Genomic DNA, 21196 nt, shown 5'->3' with positions numbered 1-21196 from the left:
GTGTTGGTGGAAGGCATCTTCATTCATTCGCCGGTTGAAGAAGGTTCGGTTCATTCATTGCGATGCTTTGCAGGGATGGTTCGTGTGGGAAGCGGGAAGCGAACCGTTCGCGGAAAACTTGCCCCGATTGTGAGAGAGTGACAGAGTTGTGTCCTGCAAGTGAAGAGTGTGTGGGTAGTGAAATCGCAAATGTAATCGATCACCCAAGGTTTATGCTTTATGGATATCAACATTGCAAATGATTTTCTGATTTCCTTCAGCATCCTCTGTACATGTTTCAGTGTGGAAAGCAACGAGGGACGAGCTGGGTCCTTGTATTGCGTCGTAAATACGCCTTTCGTAGGTCGGGAAACTAGCACGTGGAACGTGCACGTCTCCGCTGGACATGGTGAACGAGCACCATGTTGACGCAAGAAGAGATTATCAGTTGTTTTGTTTGAATTTTATTGCTCTTCTGTTCCATTTCTCATAACCGATATTGATGACTTATGTGTGTGAAAGAGAGATGTTTGTTGCTTGATTTTTTGCTTACAACTGAACCAATGATGATGAGTGTTTTGTTGTGTTTTGTGAAACAGCTCATGATAGTATATTTATGTGAAGGGAAGAAAAATGAACTGTGGTAGAATAATTAAGATCGTATTTTAATGCCACTGTTGGACTTAATGTTCTAGGAAGAAGAATAATTTGAATACTGATGTACCTGATTTACGTGCTGTAGGATCGTTGTTATGTAAAGCATACTATTTTTTACAGAAATAAATATATTACTCAAAATAACGGCTTTTAGCAGACCGACTGTGTCGGTTTTGCGCCTATGAGTATGCAATGTATTTGTTTTGTCTTGTCATTTGCCTAATAAGAACTGAAGTAACTCCTGAACCATCAGGCGGCTAGGGTCAAAATACTAAATATGGTTATTGCATACTTTCAGGCGTTCAGGCCCATCCCTTTGGAATTACATTCTACAGAAGTAACACAGTAACGCTGAACGGTCTATAAGAAATATTGGTCGGGTTTTTCCATCCTGCCCTAAATCATTCGCCTGCTATAAAATATTATAGCCACAACAGCTGTCACAGTCGCTACTAATTCCAAATAAATTGAGATCCTTACCATGACTAACCAAAAACGCGTACTAAATCAATCTGCCCTGAGGGTGAAGTGGCATCACGGATGATGGATTAATATCAGATTGATGCCGATCTGTTGTCGGAAGATCAATAGCCCTTCGAAAGAGTAAATGTTCACACGTTCTTGTTTATTGTAGTGTTAATGGTAGTTAACCTTTTATTGATGTTTATAATAACTCTTTAGTAAAGGTTTGTTATCATTTGCTGAAGACATTGTACGGTGCATATTACTGGTGATTATGTATGGTTTTATCCCACTATTTCCATGATATATTCCAGGGTGTGTTTCTCGAGAACACATAACCAATGTATCCAAATACGAAGGCAATGGCGAGGAATCGAAACAGTTTCATCAGGCCCATCGAACATGTCTGTGAATGTAAAGAAGCAATTAAATTAAAATACTTGTTCGAGACAATGACAAATGAACGATTAATTTAGCTTATCTGGCGTAAAAAGGTACAATAGACACGATATTCAAGGCGTTTATTAATCAATGTGTGGTTATGTGTGACATTGATCTTGTTAGTAATTGAGAAAGGTCAGTCCTAAATGTAGCGCATTGATCTCTGACGCTATGTGAAGCATCAAACGATTTAAAGACATTAATTGGTGACTCATACTGGTGGAAGCAGCGTCATAGTAGCGTCTTGTTTCTGTGCGTACCTACAATCGTTTATGCTGTTTGTAGTGTGGCGTTGTTTTTTTTAATACGAGTGTGACCAAAGCAACAAGACACGATTTAATTTTCAAGAACTTTAAATTCTCGTCGGTTCTCAAGAAATCCAGTTTCATCTTTCTTGATACAGCTCAAAGATTGACCAAGCCACTAATCAGAGGTAATTATGGCAATGTCAAGTTCGGATTAGGTAACCAGTGTGTTCTACAGACATATCGAACCTCCAATATAACTGAACAAAGTCACCATAAGATACAGGCCCATACATATAGAGCACAATGACAAGTAGCCGTGGGAACTTTTTTGTAAACGTTTATCGTCCATACAAAAGTGTTGCTACGCAGACGCGGATCTTCCGTAGAACGGACTTCAAGTGACAAACAACTTACAATCTTTGGCAGGTCCTACGGCATTCGACGCAGAACCGCTTAAGATCCCGTCGTCAAGGGGGATTCCGATGAAAGCTAGAGTGTAGAAAGTGTTTGCCCCAGTTCGTGTGAGCTGAGAGAGAAAAGGGGGTCCTTGAAGGTCGGCGAGCCTTTTATTACTGTAGAGCCTCAATTACTATTCCATGACAGCATCTTCAGAAAGTTGAACCCACCTAAGTTGTTACATATTGTGCATATATTGACACTTAGTTTTTGTAAACAGTTTTTCACCTTAATTTCAAAATCAAGCTCAAAATGGCGAACTAGAACTGAATTATGCATCGTCCTGCATCCTATACAGACTTTGATAATTTTATATGTTGTTCTTGGTGGGACTTGCTCAGAAATTCTCATTATGAGCTGTCTCGAATGGAATTTAAAATTAAAAAAATTAAAAAAATCTCGAATGTGGATTAAATTAAATAACAATATACATTCTTGGTATGGACAGGCTAAAGTATTATAAAGTAGTATAAAAAGTGGTCAACAATCCTTACAACCACACTAATGTAGACATCAAATGTAAAGTTCTTGACTGAATTAATCCCCCTGCAGGGATCAGCTATCGATAAATAAAGAATTGATCTACTGAAGAATAATTCTTGTAGACATCGCTTATAGGTAAAGCTTTAAAAATAGCTTTAAATATACGAAACTTCCGGTAACTTTCATTTTAACACTTTAAAAACCATCCAAAGCAAACTATCAGATCGCACGATCAGTACACCATGTTCGCACTTCTCATTACTCACGCACTCACTGCACTTCATACACGATCGTAGGAGAACTGTGACAACACTCTTACCAGAAACATTGCCGGCATTATCTCGGCGTTGCCCATTCGCAGACAGGGCCACCGGTTTGTACGTTGCGTTTTGATGCGTTTCTTGCGTTGCTCCCCAGCCGGTTGAAACAGTGGCAGTAGGTGGGCAAGATTATTGGCAATTCGCAAACCGTTACCATCGTTACCGCTGGCGGGTGCATTGTTTGCATTCGCTTGCAGCTGAGAGGTGGCGAGCTGCACCAGGGGTAACACCTGCAGTACCAGCTCCCGGAGATTGTTACCATGGTGATGGTGATGGTGCGGTTGGATACGTTGTTGCTGAACTGGTATCGATCGTTGCTGTTGCTGTTGTGACTCTTGCTGCTGGTGCAGCGCCGGGTAGAGTGGGGGTGCCTGCAGTGGCGGTGCTGCTGTAAAATAATGAAACAAAACAGAAATAATAAAAACTGTCCCACCAGTCACCGATTTCGTTCGCCGATCGTTATCGGATGGTATAAAGAAATGAACGTCTCACATGGTGGCTGCGGCCGGTGCGGTTGTTCACTCGTGGTCACATTCCAATTTTCGTAGTTAATTGCAAAAATGACACAACCACTGGAAACGAACAGATAGCGGGCGGTGGAGAGTGGCGTTCGATAGCCGAATGTGTGTAGCGGTGAACCGTGGAGAAGAATTTCGTAGCCGCCCGTGGACGGTACGATGGTAAGCTCGAAATCCTGACCACACTCGATCGGACAGTTGTCGACACGCTCCACTTGCCCGCTGGAACAGTCACTGCAGAGATGGTTACGGACGATTTCCTTCCGGCCGGGATGTAGCGTTATGTACAGCGGTAGTTCATCCTGTGGGTTCAGCAACGCTTCCTTTTGCAGTATGATGTGGACGGTGTTTTCTGGTTCACGGAAGTGACCGCGTAACCGAATTCTGGCCCCGTACCGCAACTCTCCAGGCAGTCGTCCAACGTACGGCAAGATCTGACAGTAGGAACCACAAAAGGAGCGATCAACAGAGCGTTTATTATATTTCCCCACCGTGTGGACACGAAGTCTTCATGCACAATCACATAATTCCACTGCTTCCAAAGTGCTCACCGGAGTAAAGATCTGTGCGTTGGCCATGGTGCGCTCGCTACGATCCTGATCGTGTAACGGTCCGCGGTACTGTGAATGGACGAGATTACCAGCGGATCCGTCCGATGCGATCGTGCCGTGCCCCACTCGCGCTGTGCAGGCGAAGAATTTCGAAAGCGCGACCTTGAAAAACTTTCTGGCAACAATTTTCAGTCGGGTCGCGTGCAGGAAAAACAACAACAACGGGTACGCGTGATCGAGAACACAGCCGCACGAAACAATTTCCAAAAGTGAAAGGCATCCCACGAAATCGCACCATCCTCCGTACACGTTGCCCGGGCTATCAGTTGCGAGAGCTTTCGTTCGGTTCGGATTTTATCTTGCCAATATGGGCTGTCCCGATGTGGGAGACGGTGTTGTCGCGAAATAAGTTCATGGTTATCGGTACCGTCGGCCAGCAGCCGTGTCCGGCCAGGGATCGGCGCCCGGTGTAGTGGTCCCACTTAACGCGTAGCGGTGTTTTGGTACCGGGGTACTACGCGATCCCGCGATGACTCGTCCCGAAGACACGGCGTGCACGTTTCGCAAGCCGGTCAGGCGGTGAATGTCACGTGACGAAATGTCTTCGGGATCAACGGTATATTTTTTTCGGCAACTTGTCTGGTGGGCGGAAGCTGCCCAATTGTTGCTTTTACTATTTTTGTCGTCTTCAGGGTGAGTGTGAATGCGATGATGCTGACCGGAACATAGCTGGAATCGTGTCGCAGTTTTGCAACTGGTTAATACGATAGGAGTTCTTCTATTGGTGATTTGGTCGACATGTCTGCTTAAAGTGAAGTGTTTAACTTAAGAGATAATTACAAGCATTAAGGCGAATGCCAATATTTGGAGAATCATTAATGAATTACTGTTAAAGAATGTTGAACCAAATGATATGTCACTATAATTACCGTTACCTTTCCTCTATTTTCTTGTATATTTTCTTGCTATTTCATGCTATAATTCTCCCTCCATTGATATATTTTAATCGTTCTTGTTCATTGTTTTGTTCTGCAAATCCTTCGGATGCCCTTATTTTTTTAATAGCTACGTGACTGTTTCGCCAAAAAGGTTCAAGGACAAATAAGCGGGTCGGCTGTCCTTAGCATGGGAAACGAACACTGACCGGTTGTTTACACTTGTTTTAGCCCTTTTATTCATTTTTGTTTGGTTTTAGTGAAACCTTGCAGTTGTTTGAATGTGTATGTGGAGAAGCAGCGAAGGAACGGGTTCTGTTAGTACAGTGGAGCAATGGTTATCGGTGCTCATCCGAACTCGACCCGTTGCCTGATAGTCGGATAACACGGATAATAGACACATCCGTACTTCCATGTAATATCTGAGGAGGATTTCATAATATTGCAACAAACTGGAATATATTATTTATGCTTGAAACAGATTACTGTTTATTTATGTCTAAAAAACGAAAAAAATGAGAAGAAGCTCAAAAATTTAAACAAGAACACTAATAATTCACGAAGAGAAGTATTTTTAATATATATTTATTTTATAAGTTGAATTTTACTAATTTATTGAATTGAATTGAAATTGAAAAAAAAATTATGATGAACAAAGTTTTTTTGAAAAGATTTATGAAACAGATTTTGTGCTAACATTTCATTCACAAGAAAGTTTCTACCATTTGTAAAGGAGATCAATTTAAACATGGTAAAATCCATAGCCAATCAACCCATAGTGCATTACATCTTTTTGGAGCAATTGTGTGGACAAACCACGTGTGTGAAACATTTCATGGAAACCCAAGCCCAAGTGACAAATCCCGAAGATTTTATACCCATGCGACAAAACCCGATTGGTTCTTTTTTTTATCGATATCTCGCTTTTGCATCATTTTATCTCTCTATTCAACTGAGTGATTATTGCTGGGCGTGTGCTACGGTAAGTATCTTTGTACATGTTTTGGTGTTGAATTTGTGCTTAGAAGTCACTCAACAACCACTCTGAATTAAGGGCTGTATAGAAAGTTTCATACAATTGCGAACTGTATTGCGTTGTAAGAAATACCGCAAATTTATGGGGCGGATTAATATTGTTACGGACTCTTTTATTAGGTTTCGCTCATTTAGGCATCTTCTGGTATAGCATTGTACGCCAACATAGTTTGCTTGACAGTGTACACATTGATTTGGACGCCTATCGATGCTTCTGTATTGTCTATAGACCTTTTAACTTTCTCAACAATTTTAAATTTGACCTTAGCCTTAAGCGGACTAGCGCGATCCTTAAGTGGGGAAATAAACGGGGGCCCAGCGAAATGTTTTGGATTGTAATAACAGTTGATAACTTGTACACTTGTGAACTCGCGGTCAGCGCAGCGTTTTTTCCAAAACAGTGTGCTGAGGCGTTGAACGTGTGAAACAAGTGATAATTTTTTTCACTAGATTGCCCGGATCAGTCATTTTAATGACTGACTTAATTTAATTGTTTGTTGAAATTGTTTTAAATTGTTTACATTTTCTTTGTTTAATTCAACAAACATTGATTTTAAACAATTCTACCATAGATTCAGAATGACTTTCATATATCTCATTGCAGGTCATCGAAATTGTTTGTAAAGTATCCATCAATGAAACACGCTTGAACGTTGTAGTGTGACCGTGATTCAGTGGTTCGAAAAAAAGTTTGTTCTCGGTGATTGTTTCGAATCGATGGCACCATATGCGGCATCCTGCGAACGTTGATATAGTGCTGTCCTCATGTTCCATCGTTTCCATTTACGCAAAGACGTAGCGTGACGATAAGGAAAGATGTGAGTGAGAACACAGAGCATATATGCAAGGAAGACAGCATGCGTGCAATGAATTGGAGTAAAAAAAAAATCTAGCAAGAGAAGTGTACAGCGCGAGATAATTTACGCGATTTCGGTGAGCTATCGGCACAAAGAGCCAATTGGCCGAAGCTGGTCGATTTTTGCGAATGCCACCGAGCGATCTTCTGTAATGCTCAATCTAATCTTGAAACTGGCAACCGAAAGAACGGTTTAGTTTCATCGCAACCGTTTTTAACTGTGTTTTCTGGTTGTCGTTGACTTGCGTGGTTCAAATTGGGTATTCTTTCAGTGGTGTTTTAGCCAGCGAACTCGCTAATTCAGGAAATATTTGAGCATGTGACGTTTATTTTGTGTTATTATAGGCAGCAAATATTATCAGAGGTATAGGATGAGCTACGTTAGGTGCTACGAAGTCGCGTTGGCACTATTGTGTCTTTTGCTGGTGGTACAGCTAAGTTCATCTCAAAGCTGTGGCAAACGAAAGGTTGTGAATTTCCTGATTGTGAACGGGAATGAAGCAAAGGATGGCTATTGGCCTTGGCATGCGACAATATTTCACCACAAGTATAAATCAATAGATTACGAATGTGGTGGAACAATTCTCGCTCAGAATGCAGTTTTAACGGGTGAGAAGGCCACAAACCTGTTAATAATATGTCAGTATCATCCAGTATCGCTTCTCTTCCCAAATTCTAGCGGCACACTGTATAGTGACACCGTATGGGCTTATTGCGCGAAATCGACTCATTGTACATGTTGGGCGAAATCGACTCGGTGTAGCTACCAAACGAGTACAAGAACACGAAGCGTTCGAGTTGATCCCGCATCCGGATTACCACGAGAACGATATTCAACACGATATCGCTTTGATTATGCTTAAAACCGATATCACCTACACCGACTATATACAACCGATTTGCTTGTGGAATCGTGACGAAGATTTGAACGCGATCGTTGGCTCCTGGGGTACGGTGATCGGTTTCGGTTTAGATGAGAACGACAATGTTTCCCAAACGTTGCGTGAAGCTAGCGTTCCTATTGTTAGCCATATTACCTGTATCGAAAGCAACAGTAACACGTTTCGCTCTAAGCTTACCTCGAATATGTTCTGCGCTGGCAATCGCGATGGGATCGCTGCCTGTAACGGTGATAGTGGAGGAGGTTTATTCTTCAACTACAATGATGTCTGGTTCATACGTGGAGTGGTGTCTTTCACGACCCCTCGTCAACATAGCCTTAAATGTGATCCGAAGGAATACACCGTGTTTACCGATGTGGCAAAGTACTTGGATTGGATCGGGCAAAACATTTCCCTAACGAGTCATCAACTGAAGATGTCAGAGAATGATAACAGTACGAAAACTGGATTGCTACCAATGTCTACTTGTGGTGCCAATCCGCGGAGGATTATGGACGAATCATTAAAGCCGGTTATACTCGGTTATCCTTGGATGGGTCTGGTAGAGTGTACTTATACTGATCCGCCCGAAGTATTAACGATTTGTCACGCGACATTAATTAGTGATCGCTACCTAATCACTACCAATAATTGCGGTAATGTCATTTCTGGTTGTTCTCAGTGCGTATACGTGAACTTCGATATATTCTCAATCGAGATCAAGCTTTGATGATTATTTTTCATTGCAGATCATCCGTACGGCTAGGAGAGTACGACCGGAGCACGATGCCGGATTGTGCGGATGTGTATGGAGAAATAATATGTGCGCCTCCAGTGCAGATATTATCCATCGAGTCGGTGATCCCGCACAAGAAGCACACTTCAAGCAATCGAGATTACGATATAGCACTCATTCGGTTGCGAGACCGTGCAGACACTAGTCAGAGCAACGTGAAGCCTATTTGTCTACCAGTGACGAGTGAGCTACGTTCCCAAAACCCAACCCACTACATAGTGACTTTATGGTATCAATATTGGTTGGGAAAAGATAATGAGCAAACACTCCAAAGGTCACTACGCGAGGTTATACAGTTGTCCGAATGCCAGAGGAACTACAAAAAGAGCATGATCGATATAACGACACGCCACATATGTGTGTTTCTAAACCGGGAATCATGCAACCAGCCTTTTCCATCGGCTCCACTACAGCTTGCGCAGCGAATGCAAGGAGAATATCGTTATGTTCTGTATGGAATATCATCATTCGGAATGAATTGCCATGCGTTACTACCGGAAGTGTACACCAACGTGGCTTACTTCGTAGATTGGATTCTAGAAAACATTGAAGCATGACATTTTCCAGTTCAAATAAGAATAACTAGTTATAGTTGGGCGTGACTCATCACGAAGAGTTTTTATGACTTCTTGGACTACTGTTTTGCGTCTATCTTGATTTGTTTGATTTTATTTTGGTACAGGGAGTGAGTGAGTATCAACGCAAAATATTAGTAAAAGGATTAATGAAATGCATTTTTTTTATAAATCTCAAAAGATATTTTAGCTTCAAGGATTTCCAATCCTTCCACTCTAGGTCAACTCTCCGAAAAGAGAGATTATTCTCATCCCTAATAGTTATCCCTAAAATTGCGCTCAACGTATTTAAAATTCAAGCGTTGAATAGAAGGTTAGCGTCGACAGCAATATGAAACATCAAATAAAGTATCGCCACAGCAAAGTGCCTTTTGCCGTAGTAACGTCAATAAAATAATTCTGTGTATTAAAATAGTAATTTTGTCATATGTTGTGAAAAATAATGACACAGTAGATCGCCAATTATCCGTGCTCTCTGGGGCCTGACAGTTCAATGTAATTCCACTCCATTGTAATTTTTAAGCGTGGCGAATGTAATGTGTACCACTCATGATATCAACCCATAGTGCGTTACATCCTGCTGTAAAAAAAAGGTAAACAAACCGCGTGCTTGAAACATTTCAACTGTCAAATGGGCGTTCGAAACGTCAAGCAAAGGTTCACCGAGGTGCAACTGCTCCAAGAAAAAACACATTCTACCGCAACATAAACAAAACATTCGGTGCGAGATGGTAAGTACTCTAATAAAGGGATTAATCGTGATTTAACGTATTCTTTAAGCGCCAAATTGCGTCAAATTCAGCAACATATGCATTTGTGTTATTTTACGATGAATATTCTCTGTTTTAGGGTGACCATGATCTTGCACTTGAGAACGAGGTTCCTGTGGAAGATGGTACACAGCTGTATTCTCACTGCTATTTGTGCCACTCTCTGGTGCTCCAGGATGAATTTTGTCAACTCTTCACCGATCCAGACTTTTGTTCCCCGGCAAAGATACTTGGGAACGTTTTAGAAATGACGATAGTGCCGGAACTGTGCCACTCACTGATCATATGTAAACATTGTAATACACTGTGCTCAGAGTATCAATCGTTGATCGAACGTATGGAAACAATACATAGTCAAATAACGATGGCCTACAATCAAACAGTGATGAAGCTAACCGGACTGACTGAGAAAGACATTAAGGATGGATTGGTTGCGGTAGAGTATGATGATAACCTTGACACGGAATTTCAGACCTTTAACAAAGAGTTGGTAAGCGCTTGAATTGCAATGATTTATATAAAACAAAAATTAAATGTACCCTTGCTATATATCTCTAGATGTCGATGGAGGATGTGTTTGAAGTGAGTGAGTTAAACCCGGATATAATTCAAATTGATCCATCTACCGAAAGCTTAGAAGAATCGGTAGCTGATTTGGCTCAAACTAGCCCTGATGAAGTTGTAGAACAAAGTGTGCAGTTTATACGAGCTGATGAACATGATACTACCCTGCTACCGAACAGTTCCGATGAAATGGTGGAGACTAGCGCCCATTCGGAAGAACTGTCCGGAGAAGAAACTTTACAACGCTTTATACTCGGTTCGGATGAAACAATCGTTGAAGTGGATGCTGAAGATGGTACGTCAATTTATTGCGTCTATGGTGAAGGTATTGAATCATTCAGCGAACCGGAAGAGCAACCTGAAACGGTGACAAGGAGGATGCGCAGCAGGACTGAGAGTATATCGGAACAAGTTGGAGTTGCTGCTGATAATGCATCTCTAGCAAACGATAGCCGAACGAACCTGATTGATGAAGTTATATCTGCTACTTCTATATTGTTGAAAGAGGAAGATGCCACTGGAAGAGGATCTCCATCACCATCCGAGGGAGACGTTTTACGACCGGTGAGTGTATTTGATTATGTATTTCTTTCCCACTGTTCGACATGTGGGCAATACCAGAGGAACTTTCCAAAAAAGTATTTATTACATTACGAGATTGATGTACTGCACTATAACACATACAATGTGCTTAATTCTAACGTGTGACGTATTCACGGCGGCCATATACAGTTAGTTTTGATCAAGTCTTTTGGCCGAAATCTGTTCGACTATGGTACTGCGGCCCATTGCTCTCTACGAGTAGTGGCCATCCCGTCGCTATTCCGCAGCGCTTGGTTCGATTTCGCAGACGCGAAGTTTCAAATACCCTCATGAGGATACGCCCGCCGATTGTCGGTTGCTGCGGTTCGATCCGATCGACCGTGGTTTCGGCTGCAAATGGGTCCCGACAAACACGATAAGCAGCGTCAGCAGCATCCAGATTGGGATCATCATCACGTACATCGGTATCGATTTGTACTCGAGTTTCAGGCAGATGGTGATTTGGGAGAAAATTTTTAACACTATTCCCACTACATAATACTTGTAATGGTGCATCGAGAACAGCCGGTTGGCGTGCTGTCTTTGGACGATCTCGATAACGGCCCACGCGACCAGTATCACGTCGTACAACCATAGCGGAATGAAGACAAGAAACCAGTTCCAGTAGATACGATTTTCCAGCCGTAAACAGAGCACCACCAGAAACACGAGTAATATGAACCAGGTGAAGAGAGCTCGCTGAACGAAACCCATTCGATGGTTTTCTTTAAAAGCGTATCTTGTTAAGTGGTACAAATGGGCAGAATCTGTTGGAATGTTTTTGCACCAAGAGAATTTTGATCACGTCTAGCGCTTTTGGGAAGTATAGCAAGAAGTTGTTTTGTTTGTTGTTTTTTTTATGCCGACACTGTCAAACGTCGAAGCAGCTGTCAATAAAATACCTATTTTCGTGAAATATTTCACAATTTCCCTTTCATGAAACATTTCACCTTAAGAAAAGCTATAGCAAAAGGAGGATTTGAGTATTTGAACGAATGTAATATTTTAGATTTGTACTTGAGAATGTAATATTACAGATTACAGTAGATTACAATAAAAAAAAAACCAAGACTTTTTTTTTATTCATTTACAGTATTATGTTAAACTTGAAAATCACTATTACTGTACACTCTGTTCATCGGACGAGACGACGGTTACGACGAGTGGCATCAAACTGATGGCGGAACATTTGAAGGATGCACATAATCAACCATTAGACACTTGCGAACAGTGCGATGAAATGTTTTATCAGCCTGCAGATTACTTGGAACACATAGCACAGCATGCTAACGAAAAGGGAAACGTGCCTAGTGAGCTACTAAATTGTGACCTGTGCGATGCAACGTTCGCCAACCAGCATGCACTTGAACAGCACCGAAAGACGCACCCGACCGAGAAGAACAAGGCATGGAACTGTGAGCTCTGTGACAAGAAGTACACGTCGAAAGCGTTCCTTCAGGTGCACATGAACAAACACGCCGGTATACGGCCGTATAAGTGTACCGTGTGCACGAAAGATTTCAGCTCCAAGTATGCGCTGGCGGTTCACCTGAAGACACACTACGATCGTCCCCGTACGTTCGTTTGCAACGAGTGCGGTAGTGCGTTCTACAGCCGTCACAATTTGGTCCAGCACGAACGGACCCATCGGGCTGAGCGGGAGTTTGAGTGTGGCGATTGTGGGAAGAAATTTTTCACCCAACACAATTTGAACGTGCACAAGGTAATTCACAGCACCAACAAGGCGTTCGCTTGCCGGCAGTGTGGGAAAAAATTCGCACGGAAAGCTGAAGTACGAGACCATGAGCGTACCCATACAGGTATGTGATATTTGGCCGAGATATTATTCGCAATATGTTTTAACGTCGTTTTTTTAAATTCTACTTAACAGGTGAGAAGCCGTTTGTGTGTGATATGTGCGATTTAGCCTTTGCACAACGATCCAACCTAAACTCTCACAAGCGATTGACGCATTTCAATGACAAACGGTACAAATGTGACTTATGTGGTGCGTCGTTCAAGCGACGAAGATTGCTCGTCTATCATACCCGTGCAATGCACACGGGTGAACGGCCATTCAAATGTGATCAATGTCCCGCTTCCTTCGTTTATCCGGAACACTTCCAGAAGCATAAGCGTATACACACCGGCATTAAACCGTACGCTTGTGAGGTGTGCCATAAAACGTTCACCAGTCAGGATAATCGGAACGCGCATCGTTATGTGCACAGCGACAAGAAACCGTACGAATGTGTTACGTGTGGTACAGGGTTTATGCGCAAAGCGCAACTCTACACACACATGCAGGAGATGGAACATTTGAACGATACGATCGTGGTCAATCAGCCACGCATTAGTGCGAACGATTTGCTCGAGTTCGAAACGGAATCGCTGGTGGTCGACGGTCAAGCGGAAGGTGAGCAAGCCCAGGAAGGTTCGGACGATGAACAAGCACAGATGGCGTACATTTGCGATGAAGAGTATGAGGATGGTGTGTCAGAAATGGAATAGGTAAGATTGTTTCTTAAGCTTCAGTTGCGCCGTGATATTCTTTCTAAGACACATTTTGCATTAATTATTTTTTTCAGCACTGCCTGCAGTATGGATAGAGTGATCTGGATGGAATTCATCCGGATTGTCTTATTTTATGCATTAAGTCTTGCAATTAAGGTATGTTAGTAGATTAGACTTAATGTGTGGCGAAGATTCCATTGTGTGTTTTCGTTACCGAATGCAAATATACATATCTGTGTTACACAGATGCTCGTTTTCTTGTAGCTAGGGTTACTGTCTATATGGAAATGTTATCATAAAAAATACATCCCGAAAATTGTTTTGGTGCTTACTGTCGTTTACACTAGGACTGTACTAGTGCTCAAATACTTTTAAAACCGGTGAATGCAAGGGTCTGGTCAGCGTTATTATGGTGTTGACTCTGGTGTCCACTTCGGTATTGACTTCAGATTCCACTCCGTAGTCTACAGCGACATGAAAAAAAAACATGGGGCATGGACGGATGAACACAAAACTGTAGACAATTTTCGAGAGCTCCATATTAATTTGTTTACTCTGGAATGCTTCGAACTTTCATGAATATCTGGGGATTGATTTCAATACCTCAGTTTGTTCCAGATGTTCTCATTTTCCGGAAGGACCATCTCGGGTTATCTATCGGTGTATTGAGTGGAGTTGTTGTAAATGTTTAGAGCAAATAAACGTTGCATCAATAAGCTCCAGTGTATAGGCAGCGGAAGTCAGATGCTATTTTATAAGAGTTAATTATAATTTCTTTCATACCTCTCTAATTAAACCCAAAGCGCAATAGCCGTTTTAGATTTCAATAATTGAATTTTATTTACTTAAAAATTCTCATAAGTTAACTAGATTTTCTTTATTTAAAATGTAGATAACTACTATTACTAGTGTTGTGATTTGGTTGGGTTTTGTTTGTTATTTTCCCCCTCCCCGTTCAATGTTGCTAGCAAATGTGTATGCGTGTATGTGTGTGTGTAATCAATAATTTCAATAAAAGTATCTCTACGTAAGCCCGGCAGGCTCATAACTCGAACAGGGACAATCATTGATAACAATCGTGATATAACAGCGAACAGAAAAAGAAAACCGTTGACAGCAATGGTAGTTATAGTAGAAAGGACAAAAATAAAACACCCCACTCCACTGCACTGCAGTTTTAACACAGTGCCGAGGTACCGTTGGACAGTTTTTAAAACAATTATCTGCACTTTCCTTGCGATGGGGTTTTTAAAAATGGGGAGCGCAGCTTAAACAAACATTAAAGTGCCATCGATAAATTACCACTAGTTGACTAGGTTGTGAAAAAAAAGAAAACGTAAAACAAATAAAAACGTCTTTTTCAGAACGTTTTGTGTTCTTGTTTTGTTTGTTAAACGGTCACATTATGAGACTGAAATAGTTTCACGGATATTAAACTCATGGGGGGCCGGTATAGCTACCGTGTCGTTCGATAAATGTCGAATGTCGTGTACGTTACGCAATGTCGGAGATCAGCCATCGACACGCTTTGCCAATTGCGCTCAAAACCAAGCACCAAGTGCACAGAAGTACACTACTATAAGTGTACTAACTCTCTCACTCACCTTTCCTTCTTTGATCTCTGAAATGGTTCAATTCGATGCGAGACAATTACCATTGTTACGTCTTTTTTCCAATCGGCATCTGTTTGGTTGTTCGTTTCGTAAACTCTTCGGGCATTGATGGAAGATGGTTTGTAGATCGTACCCGGGGGGGTAACAGGTAAATTAACAAATAGTTCAAGCCCAAAATTTTGATATGCAAAGTTTAACAAACTGTGTGCGATTGTAGTGAAAAACTGTGTGGTTAAAGTTGGCGTTATTTTGTTTCTTTTTGTTGGAGAAACGGGATGGACATGGTTGCTTCCCAATGCGTACGCCCATGGAAGCATGGGGTTAGAAAAAGGTGTAAAAGTGTACGAGGATAACACTGTTAGTAGGAAGATAAAACTTGTCGACGTAAGTTGGCATGGATAGGAGCAAAAATCTACATAAAAATCTTTACAATTCCCGAACCGGGGGTGTCGCTCGAAGACGTACTTCGAGCCAGCAGGTGTTACTCCTATAATTATGATTGTTCGTTTTGTTCTTTGGTTGTGGTTTTTGGGGGTTGTAAAGCAGCCGCAGCAGACATCCTTTGGGGGGGTTATGTTGCCTCAGCTATTGTTCGTATCGTTGGTGGATCGCAGAGCGTATTTTAGCTACCACCGCCACCCAGTTCGTCCTCGTACTGCTTTCTGAAGCAGTCACCGACCGGGAAGAAGTCCCAGCAGCGTTGCTGGTACATGTTCCACACGTACGTCTCCTGGCCGGTGTACTCCGTGTCCGGTTTGTTGATTAAATGCATCAGGAAGAACATGTAGTTGGCCAGGTTGTGCTCCTGGGCCACGTGCGTATCGAACCCGTGCGGTACCTGGTGGGAAGAAAGAAACACAACAGCGTATTACACGCAACGTCAGCAGGGTCACTATGCATCTCCAGCCCACCGTTCCACCGTTAGCAAAAAACCCTACCTTATCGAAGTAGTCCTTGCCTATACCACAGATGAAGCAGTTGGACTCCATGTCCTCCTTGACCGATTCCAGCTGATCACGAAGCTCACCGAAAGCGTCAATGATCAAACCCTGGATGATGGCCAGCAGGATAACGATGACGAAGAAGAAGAACGTGATGTCGAACAGAATGCGGTACACCTCGTACTCGTCACCGTCCGGATCGCCGATCTCGTCACCAATACCACCACCCGCCCGTACACCCTTGTACAGATGGAACACGAAGCAGGTTGCCATGTCGTGACACTTGCGGTCACCCTCCTCACCGTCATCGTCCTCCTGCACGTAGAACTTCCGGAAGAAGTTGAACGCAATGACCGTGTAGATGTACACGATGATCGTGAGCAGCATCACCGTCAACACCAGCTGCTTGCCGTTGTGCGTTACCGACTGCAGGATCGTGCGCAGCGTCTTAAAGCCAACCGCCACATCGAGCAGATGGGCGGCGAAGAAGAACTGATTGAAGTTACCCATCACGCTGAAGGAGAAGTACCAGAGCGAGTACAGGAACGAGTTGTCCGTGATCGTAACGCCCGCCTTCCAGATCTGATAGCGCCAGTCAATGTTTGCGATAAAGTGGAAGAACCCACCGCCCTCGTTCGCTTCCTGCGCGGCAAACGCTGTCTTTTCCATGCCCAGCAGATTCGAGATCGAGTCGAAATCGTACGTCTCGCTGTACTTCTGGCGGACCTTCTTCTTCACGAACTTGTCCCAATAGTTCACCGGGAACGTTTTGGCCGATATCACCAGCTTGTCCCAGTGCGATTTGATATCATCGTCTTCCGGCTGTTCGGCAATGAACAGACCGTCAAACTCTAGCCGACGGGCAATTTCCTTCTCACGCTTGAAGATGGCCAACGGTACCTTCAGATGGTAGTAAGCGATCAGCATGCACAGCGACACCAAGCTGTGCAAGATGGCGGCGACCCGTAGCACATGCTCCATGTAGAAGAAATCTTCGTCCACTTCGACCTTTTCCAGCGGGTCTTCCTCTTCGCCTTCGCCATCGCCACTGCCACCCTCGCCGCCACCGGAGCCCGTTTCCAAAATGCCCAGTCCCGAACCAATACCGGATCCAAGTCCCATCAAACTTTCGCCCGAACCTTCGCCCTCCTCCTCATCGCCGAACGTCGTCACCTTGTAGAACAGCAGCATAAAGTTGATGCAGAACGCCAGCACCAGTGCGACGTACTTGAGGTTGTAGAAGTTACGCGCCAGATAGCTGACACACTTCTTCGTGTACTTGGAGAAATCGATCTGGTGGACCGCAGCCGGTTCTTTCGTTTCGCTCGACGCCTTCTTCGATTCCGCCTCAATGCTTGCCAGCGTTGCCTCCTGGGCCTTCTGCGCTTCGGTACGCTCCTGGGCGGCACGCTTAGCGGCCTCACCACCAAGCAGATCGACCAGCGTCATCTGCTCACCCGGTGGCACACCTTCCCCGGTCAGCTCGGCGGCACCATCCTCCGGGCTGCTTTCGCCCGTTTCCTCAATCGACGACGATGGGCTGAGGGCGGGCGATTCGTGCGGTGCCATGCGGTACTGTCCATTCTCTTCCTTGCTGATGTCCAACCCGAATGCCTGCACCGTACCCGGGGGTTCTTCCAGTGGCAGTGGTGGCAACGCATGCAGCGATGGTTCCGCCTCCGGCATCGGTTCTTCCGCTTCCTGGGCCGGGCCACGCATCAACGACATCAGGATGTTGATCAAGTACTTAATCACAACCGACACGCCGAAGGCAGAGTAGTAGAACGAGTAGAAGATCATCTTGAAGAATCCGACTATAATCTCGGGGAATGATTTCGACTGCAGTACGGTAATCTGGTGCTTGATGTTGGACGGGCTGATCATGTACACCGAGTAGGACAGACCGTCCTTGACGGCCTGTATGGTGCGCTTGATCGGATCGCGTGCCGCACGCTCCTCCTCCTCCTCGCTGATGTACGTGAAGGACTGATCGCGACGCACCGTGCCACCATCGTCATCGCTCGCCATCAAACCGGACGCATGCGTCATTTCAAAGATGGCATCCTCGCAGAAGTTGACGAACGCCTCGAGCTTCTCCTTGTCGCCACCCTCCGTGACGATCGAGTAGAAGAAGGCACGCTTCGATTCCTTAATCTGTGGCTTCTCCCACTGTTCAATGTTCGCTTCCTTGATCTCGAAGTACACCCGCTCGATGCGCTTGGACGAGCCCATAATCTCAATGCGGCCCAGGAACGACTCGAAATAGTTCAGCACCGAGCCGGCCGTTTCGAGGAACCGTGCCAAACGGGGCTCGTTCGGCATGTGCTCGGAAAGATTCGTCAACAGGACGGCCAAGTTGAAACCGATCTCCTTGGCCGGTTCGTGGAACCGATCGACGAAACCAATGTAATCGATCTTGCCGTCGTGGTTCGTTTCGCAACAAGCGAGCAGGAAGTCAATCTCTTCCGGTGTGTAGCTCTTCTGCTGTTCCATCTTTTCGCGGAAGTCCTTCGGCAAGATCCAACCGTCACCGTTCGCATCGATCTCCATGAAGCTCGGCGTAGAGGTGAGATCCTTCAGCTTCAGGAACATGTCGAAGTACTTCAGAATCAGCTCGACGTTCGATGCCGACTCGACCAGTGTGTCCACCATCTGCTTACCGATGGTACCGTTCACGACGTTACCCTCAAGCATGGACAGCATCATGGTGATCATGTCCTTCTGCAGATTGAGCAGCTCCTTCAGCAGATCCACCTGGCTCGAGTGTTTCGACAGCTTGTCCTGCATGTGCGAGAACAGGAACAGGAAACCACCGACCGCATCCCACAGACGCGAGTGCGCCAGTGCCTGCTGGTTCTGCGTACACGGACCCTGGATGACCTCAGTGAGCGTGTTGAACACCTGGCTCGCGACACCGATTGCCTTGAAGAAGTTAGCCTTACCGGCCGGATCGATCAGCTCCTTGCTGGAGTAGTGCCAGTAAAAGTCCATAATCGATTCCTGCAGTCGCAGCAGGTAATCGACGGTGCAGATGACGACATTCACCGTGGTCGTGTTGCCCGCCTGCGTACGGAGATAGTTCTGCCAGTCGAGATTGTGGCCCTCGCAGGTTAGCTGTATGAAGCGGAACAGTGCGCAGGTAAATTCGGCATCGTGCATATTCTTCTCACCGGCGGCACCTTCCGACCCAACGCCCAGACCTTCCGCCTTCGTGTTACGCTCGAACGCGTCCAAGTCGAGCACGCTGCAGGAATTCATCAGCCCCGCAATGGAGGTGAAGAATCCGACATCCTTCTTTTCCTTCAGGTGGTTCAACATTCCCATCTGGATGTCGATGTTACCGCCACGCAGCACTGCAATTCCAAGCTCCAGCGTGCGCATCACCATCTCCGACGGGACACCCTTGGAGGCGGAGATGTGCAACAGTACCATCTCGGCAACGCCACGGTTAGCGAGACGTGCCTGGTGGAACAGAAGCTTCTGCTTTTCCATTTCTTGTTCCTGTGGGATAGGAAATTAGTTAAATTGAATAGTTTGTCCAACAAGCCTTACAATAATAGACATTCAAACTAGGATTAGTAAAGGACTTCATTGGCCTACCATTAGTTTTTCCATTGTCTGTCATTAGCATTCGTATTGTTAGCAGTTTGTGAGAATATACCCAAATGGCTTGTTAGTTTGTACAGAGACACTTTTCCTTATCGAGGTACTCACGTGTATACTAGCGCCGCCCTCATCTTCTCCGGCTCCTTCCTCCTCGTCGCCACCTTCCTCCTCTTCTTCACCGCAGGATCGTGCGACAATGCTAGCATAGGACATGTAGAGTGGATCTTCCTGGAGGGCACCGCTGCGTTCGGTCATCGCACCGCGACAGAACGTAGTAACGAGCTGCGTCAGTGGGTCCGGTTTGCCTTCTTCCTCTTCTTCGTCCTTCTTCTTCTTTTCTGCATCCTCAAATGTTTGCTGGTGTAAAGGTAAGGACATACGAGACAGTTTAGCAGCTGGTTTGAAGATGTACTGTGGAACAAATGGGGATACTTACAGTGAGATCCTCAATCATCACCTCTTGGCCCACGTTTTCATCCTCTAGCCACAGTTCCGAGTAGCTCCGAGCGAAAATGTTGCAGGCACGATGTCTGAGGCGTTCGTTAGCACCAGCGATCGCAGATAGGAAAATAAAGGAAAATGTATCAATATCGAACTACCAACTCGCCGTATCCCACTGTCTATGATAAGAACGCTAAGAGCAACAAAAGATAATTGTAAACAAGAAATAAAAAAAAAAAAAAGTATAATAAAAAGTAACAAGCGTATAGAACAAAACACATCAACAACAGGCAAAACAATGAATAACAGCTTCCCCGCTTGCCAAACATAACAACATAACACTTGGCAATAAAACATCGTTAATGCAAAGGAAGTGCCAAACCATAACAACCGTGCAAACACAACAAACAAAAGTGCATATAAAGAAGTAAAGTGATAGAGAGAGAAAAAAAAACTACAGATTGAGAAGACTGAAGAAAATGGGAAACTATAAAAAAAGGGTCGAAAAGGAAGAAAGAGAAAAGGAAAGGAGAAAAACAAACAAAAACAGAGAGAAAAGAAAAACACTACGCGCACTTGAAATGAAACAAAACTGCACAAAACAACAAACAACAGCAACAAAATCAGTAGTAAACGAAGTTCGGTGTAAAGTACATTACAAAGTAAAAATAAAAAAGGGTAAAAAGGAAAATAAAATGGTAGAAAAGAAAGACTCAGTCACCTGCTCAATCTATACATTGGTTTTGCTCTTAGACATGCAACAGCCATTTTGCGTCGTGCTTGTGATAAAACGTGTGTCCAATTAAGACCTTTTGCTCTAGGTCGGCATGCCTATATATATAGGTTTTAGTTAGTATGCGGTTAGTGATTATTCTCTTCTTTTTTTTTTATTCATCTCTGTTGTTGTTTCTTTTTTTTTGTTGGTTTGCTTTTTGGGGAAATTTGTGGGTATGGATTTTGTTATGTATTTGC

At 44.1% G+C, this 21196-nt stretch overlaps 4 protein-coding genes across 12 annotated transcripts in view; 1 reads left to right on the top strand and 3 right to left on the bottom strand.

Annotated features, from left to right (window-relative positions):
* Nucleotides 1-1390: 1390 nt before the first annotated feature.
* Nucleotides 1391-4142, bottom strand: LOC128709172 (uncharacterized). The gene is made up of 4 exons (XM_053804157.1): nt 4116-4142; nt 3539-3998; nt 3046-3434; nt 1391-1504 (listed from the first exon to the last, which is right to left on the bottom strand). The coding sequence occupies exons 1-4, from the start codon at nt 4140-4142 to the stop codon at nt 1391-1393; spliced, it is 990 nt and encodes a 329-aa protein (XP_053660132.1).
* A 3170-nt stretch (nt 4143-7312) lies between these two features.
* Nucleotides 7313-13620, top strand: LOC128718696 (zinc finger and BTB domain-containing protein 11-like). The gene is made up of 6 exons (XM_053812315.1): nt 7313-7550; nt 7621-8384; nt 10043-10453; nt 10522-11091; nt 12203-12929; nt 13001-13620. Exons 1-6 carry the CDS (start codon nt 7313-7315, stop codon nt 13618-13620), a joined length of 3330 nt encoding a protein of 1109 aa, XP_053668290.1.
* Nucleotides 11398-11823, bottom strand: LOC128715334 (transmembrane protein 60). The gene has a single exon (XM_053810220.1). It carries the CDS (start codon nt 11821-11823, stop codon nt 11398-11400), a length of 426 nt encoding a protein of 141 aa, XP_053666195.1.
* Nucleotides 13621-15858: 2238 nt separating the features above from the next.
* The window catches only part of LOC128708283 (ryanodine receptor), a 29585-nt gene continuing 24247 nt past the window's right edge, over nt 15859-21196 (bottom strand). For 6 of the 9 annotated variants that reach the window (XM_053803249.1, XM_053803245.1, XM_053803247.1 and 3 more), the window contains exons 26-29: nt 20220-20313; nt 19892-20140; nt 16175-19678; nt 15859-16074 (exon numbers count right to left, since the gene is read on the bottom strand). In XM_053803249.1, the coding sequence (XP_053659224.1) occupies nt 15859-16074; nt 16175-19678; nt 19892-20140; nt 20220-20313 (4063 nt within the window). Of the gene's footprint in view, nt 16075-16174; nt 19679-19777; nt 19796-19891; nt 20141-20219; nt 20314-20945; nt 21056-21196 lie in introns of all 9 variants that reach the window. The other 3 variants (XM_053803243.1, XM_053803246.1, XM_053803252.1) reach the window with 2 other exon arrangements.

This window comes from Anopheles marshallii, chromosome 2, assembly GCF_943734725.1.
Source record: "Anopheles marshallii chromosome 2, idAnoMarsDA_429_01, whole genome shotgun sequence".
Lineage (NCBI taxonomy): Eukaryota > Metazoa > Arthropoda > Insecta > Diptera > Culicidae > Anopheles > Anopheles marshallii.
This window is presented reverse-complemented; position numbering and strand designations above follow the sequence as displayed.

What these genes read in the sequence shown, in the direction of transcription:
- LOC128709172 (XM_053804157.1), bottom strand. Translation starts at nt 4,142, where the DNA reads ATGGCCAACGCACAGATCTTTACTCCG. An exon ending in ACGCACAGATCTTTACTCCG is followed by an intron (nt 3,999 to 4,115) that starts GTGAGCACTTTG and finishes TCCTACTGTCAG; the next exon opens with ATCTTGCCGTACGTTGGACG. An exon ending in TAATGCCGGCAATGTTTCTG is followed by an intron (nt 1,505 to 3,045) that starts GTAAGAGTGTTG and finishes TTACATTCACAG; the next exon opens with ACATGTTCGATGGGCCTGAT.
- LOC128718696 (XM_053812315.1), top strand. Translation starts at nt 7,313, where the DNA reads ATGAGCTACGTTAGGTGCTACGAAGTCGCGTTGGCACTATTGTGTCTT. An exon ending in AGACCTTTAACAAAGAGTTG is followed by an intron (nt 10,454 to 10,521) that starts GTAAGCGCTTGA and finishes ATATATCTCTAG; the next exon opens with ATGTCGATGGAGGATGTGTT. An exon ending in AGGGAGACGTTTTACGACCG is followed by an intron (nt 11,092 to 12,202) that starts GTGAGTGTATTT and finishes ATTCATTTACAG; the next exon opens with TATTATGTTAAACTTGAAAA.
- LOC128715334 (XM_053810220.1), bottom strand. Translation starts at nt 11,823, where the DNA reads ATGGGTTTCGTTCAGCGAGCTCTCTTCACCTGGTTCATATTACTCGTG.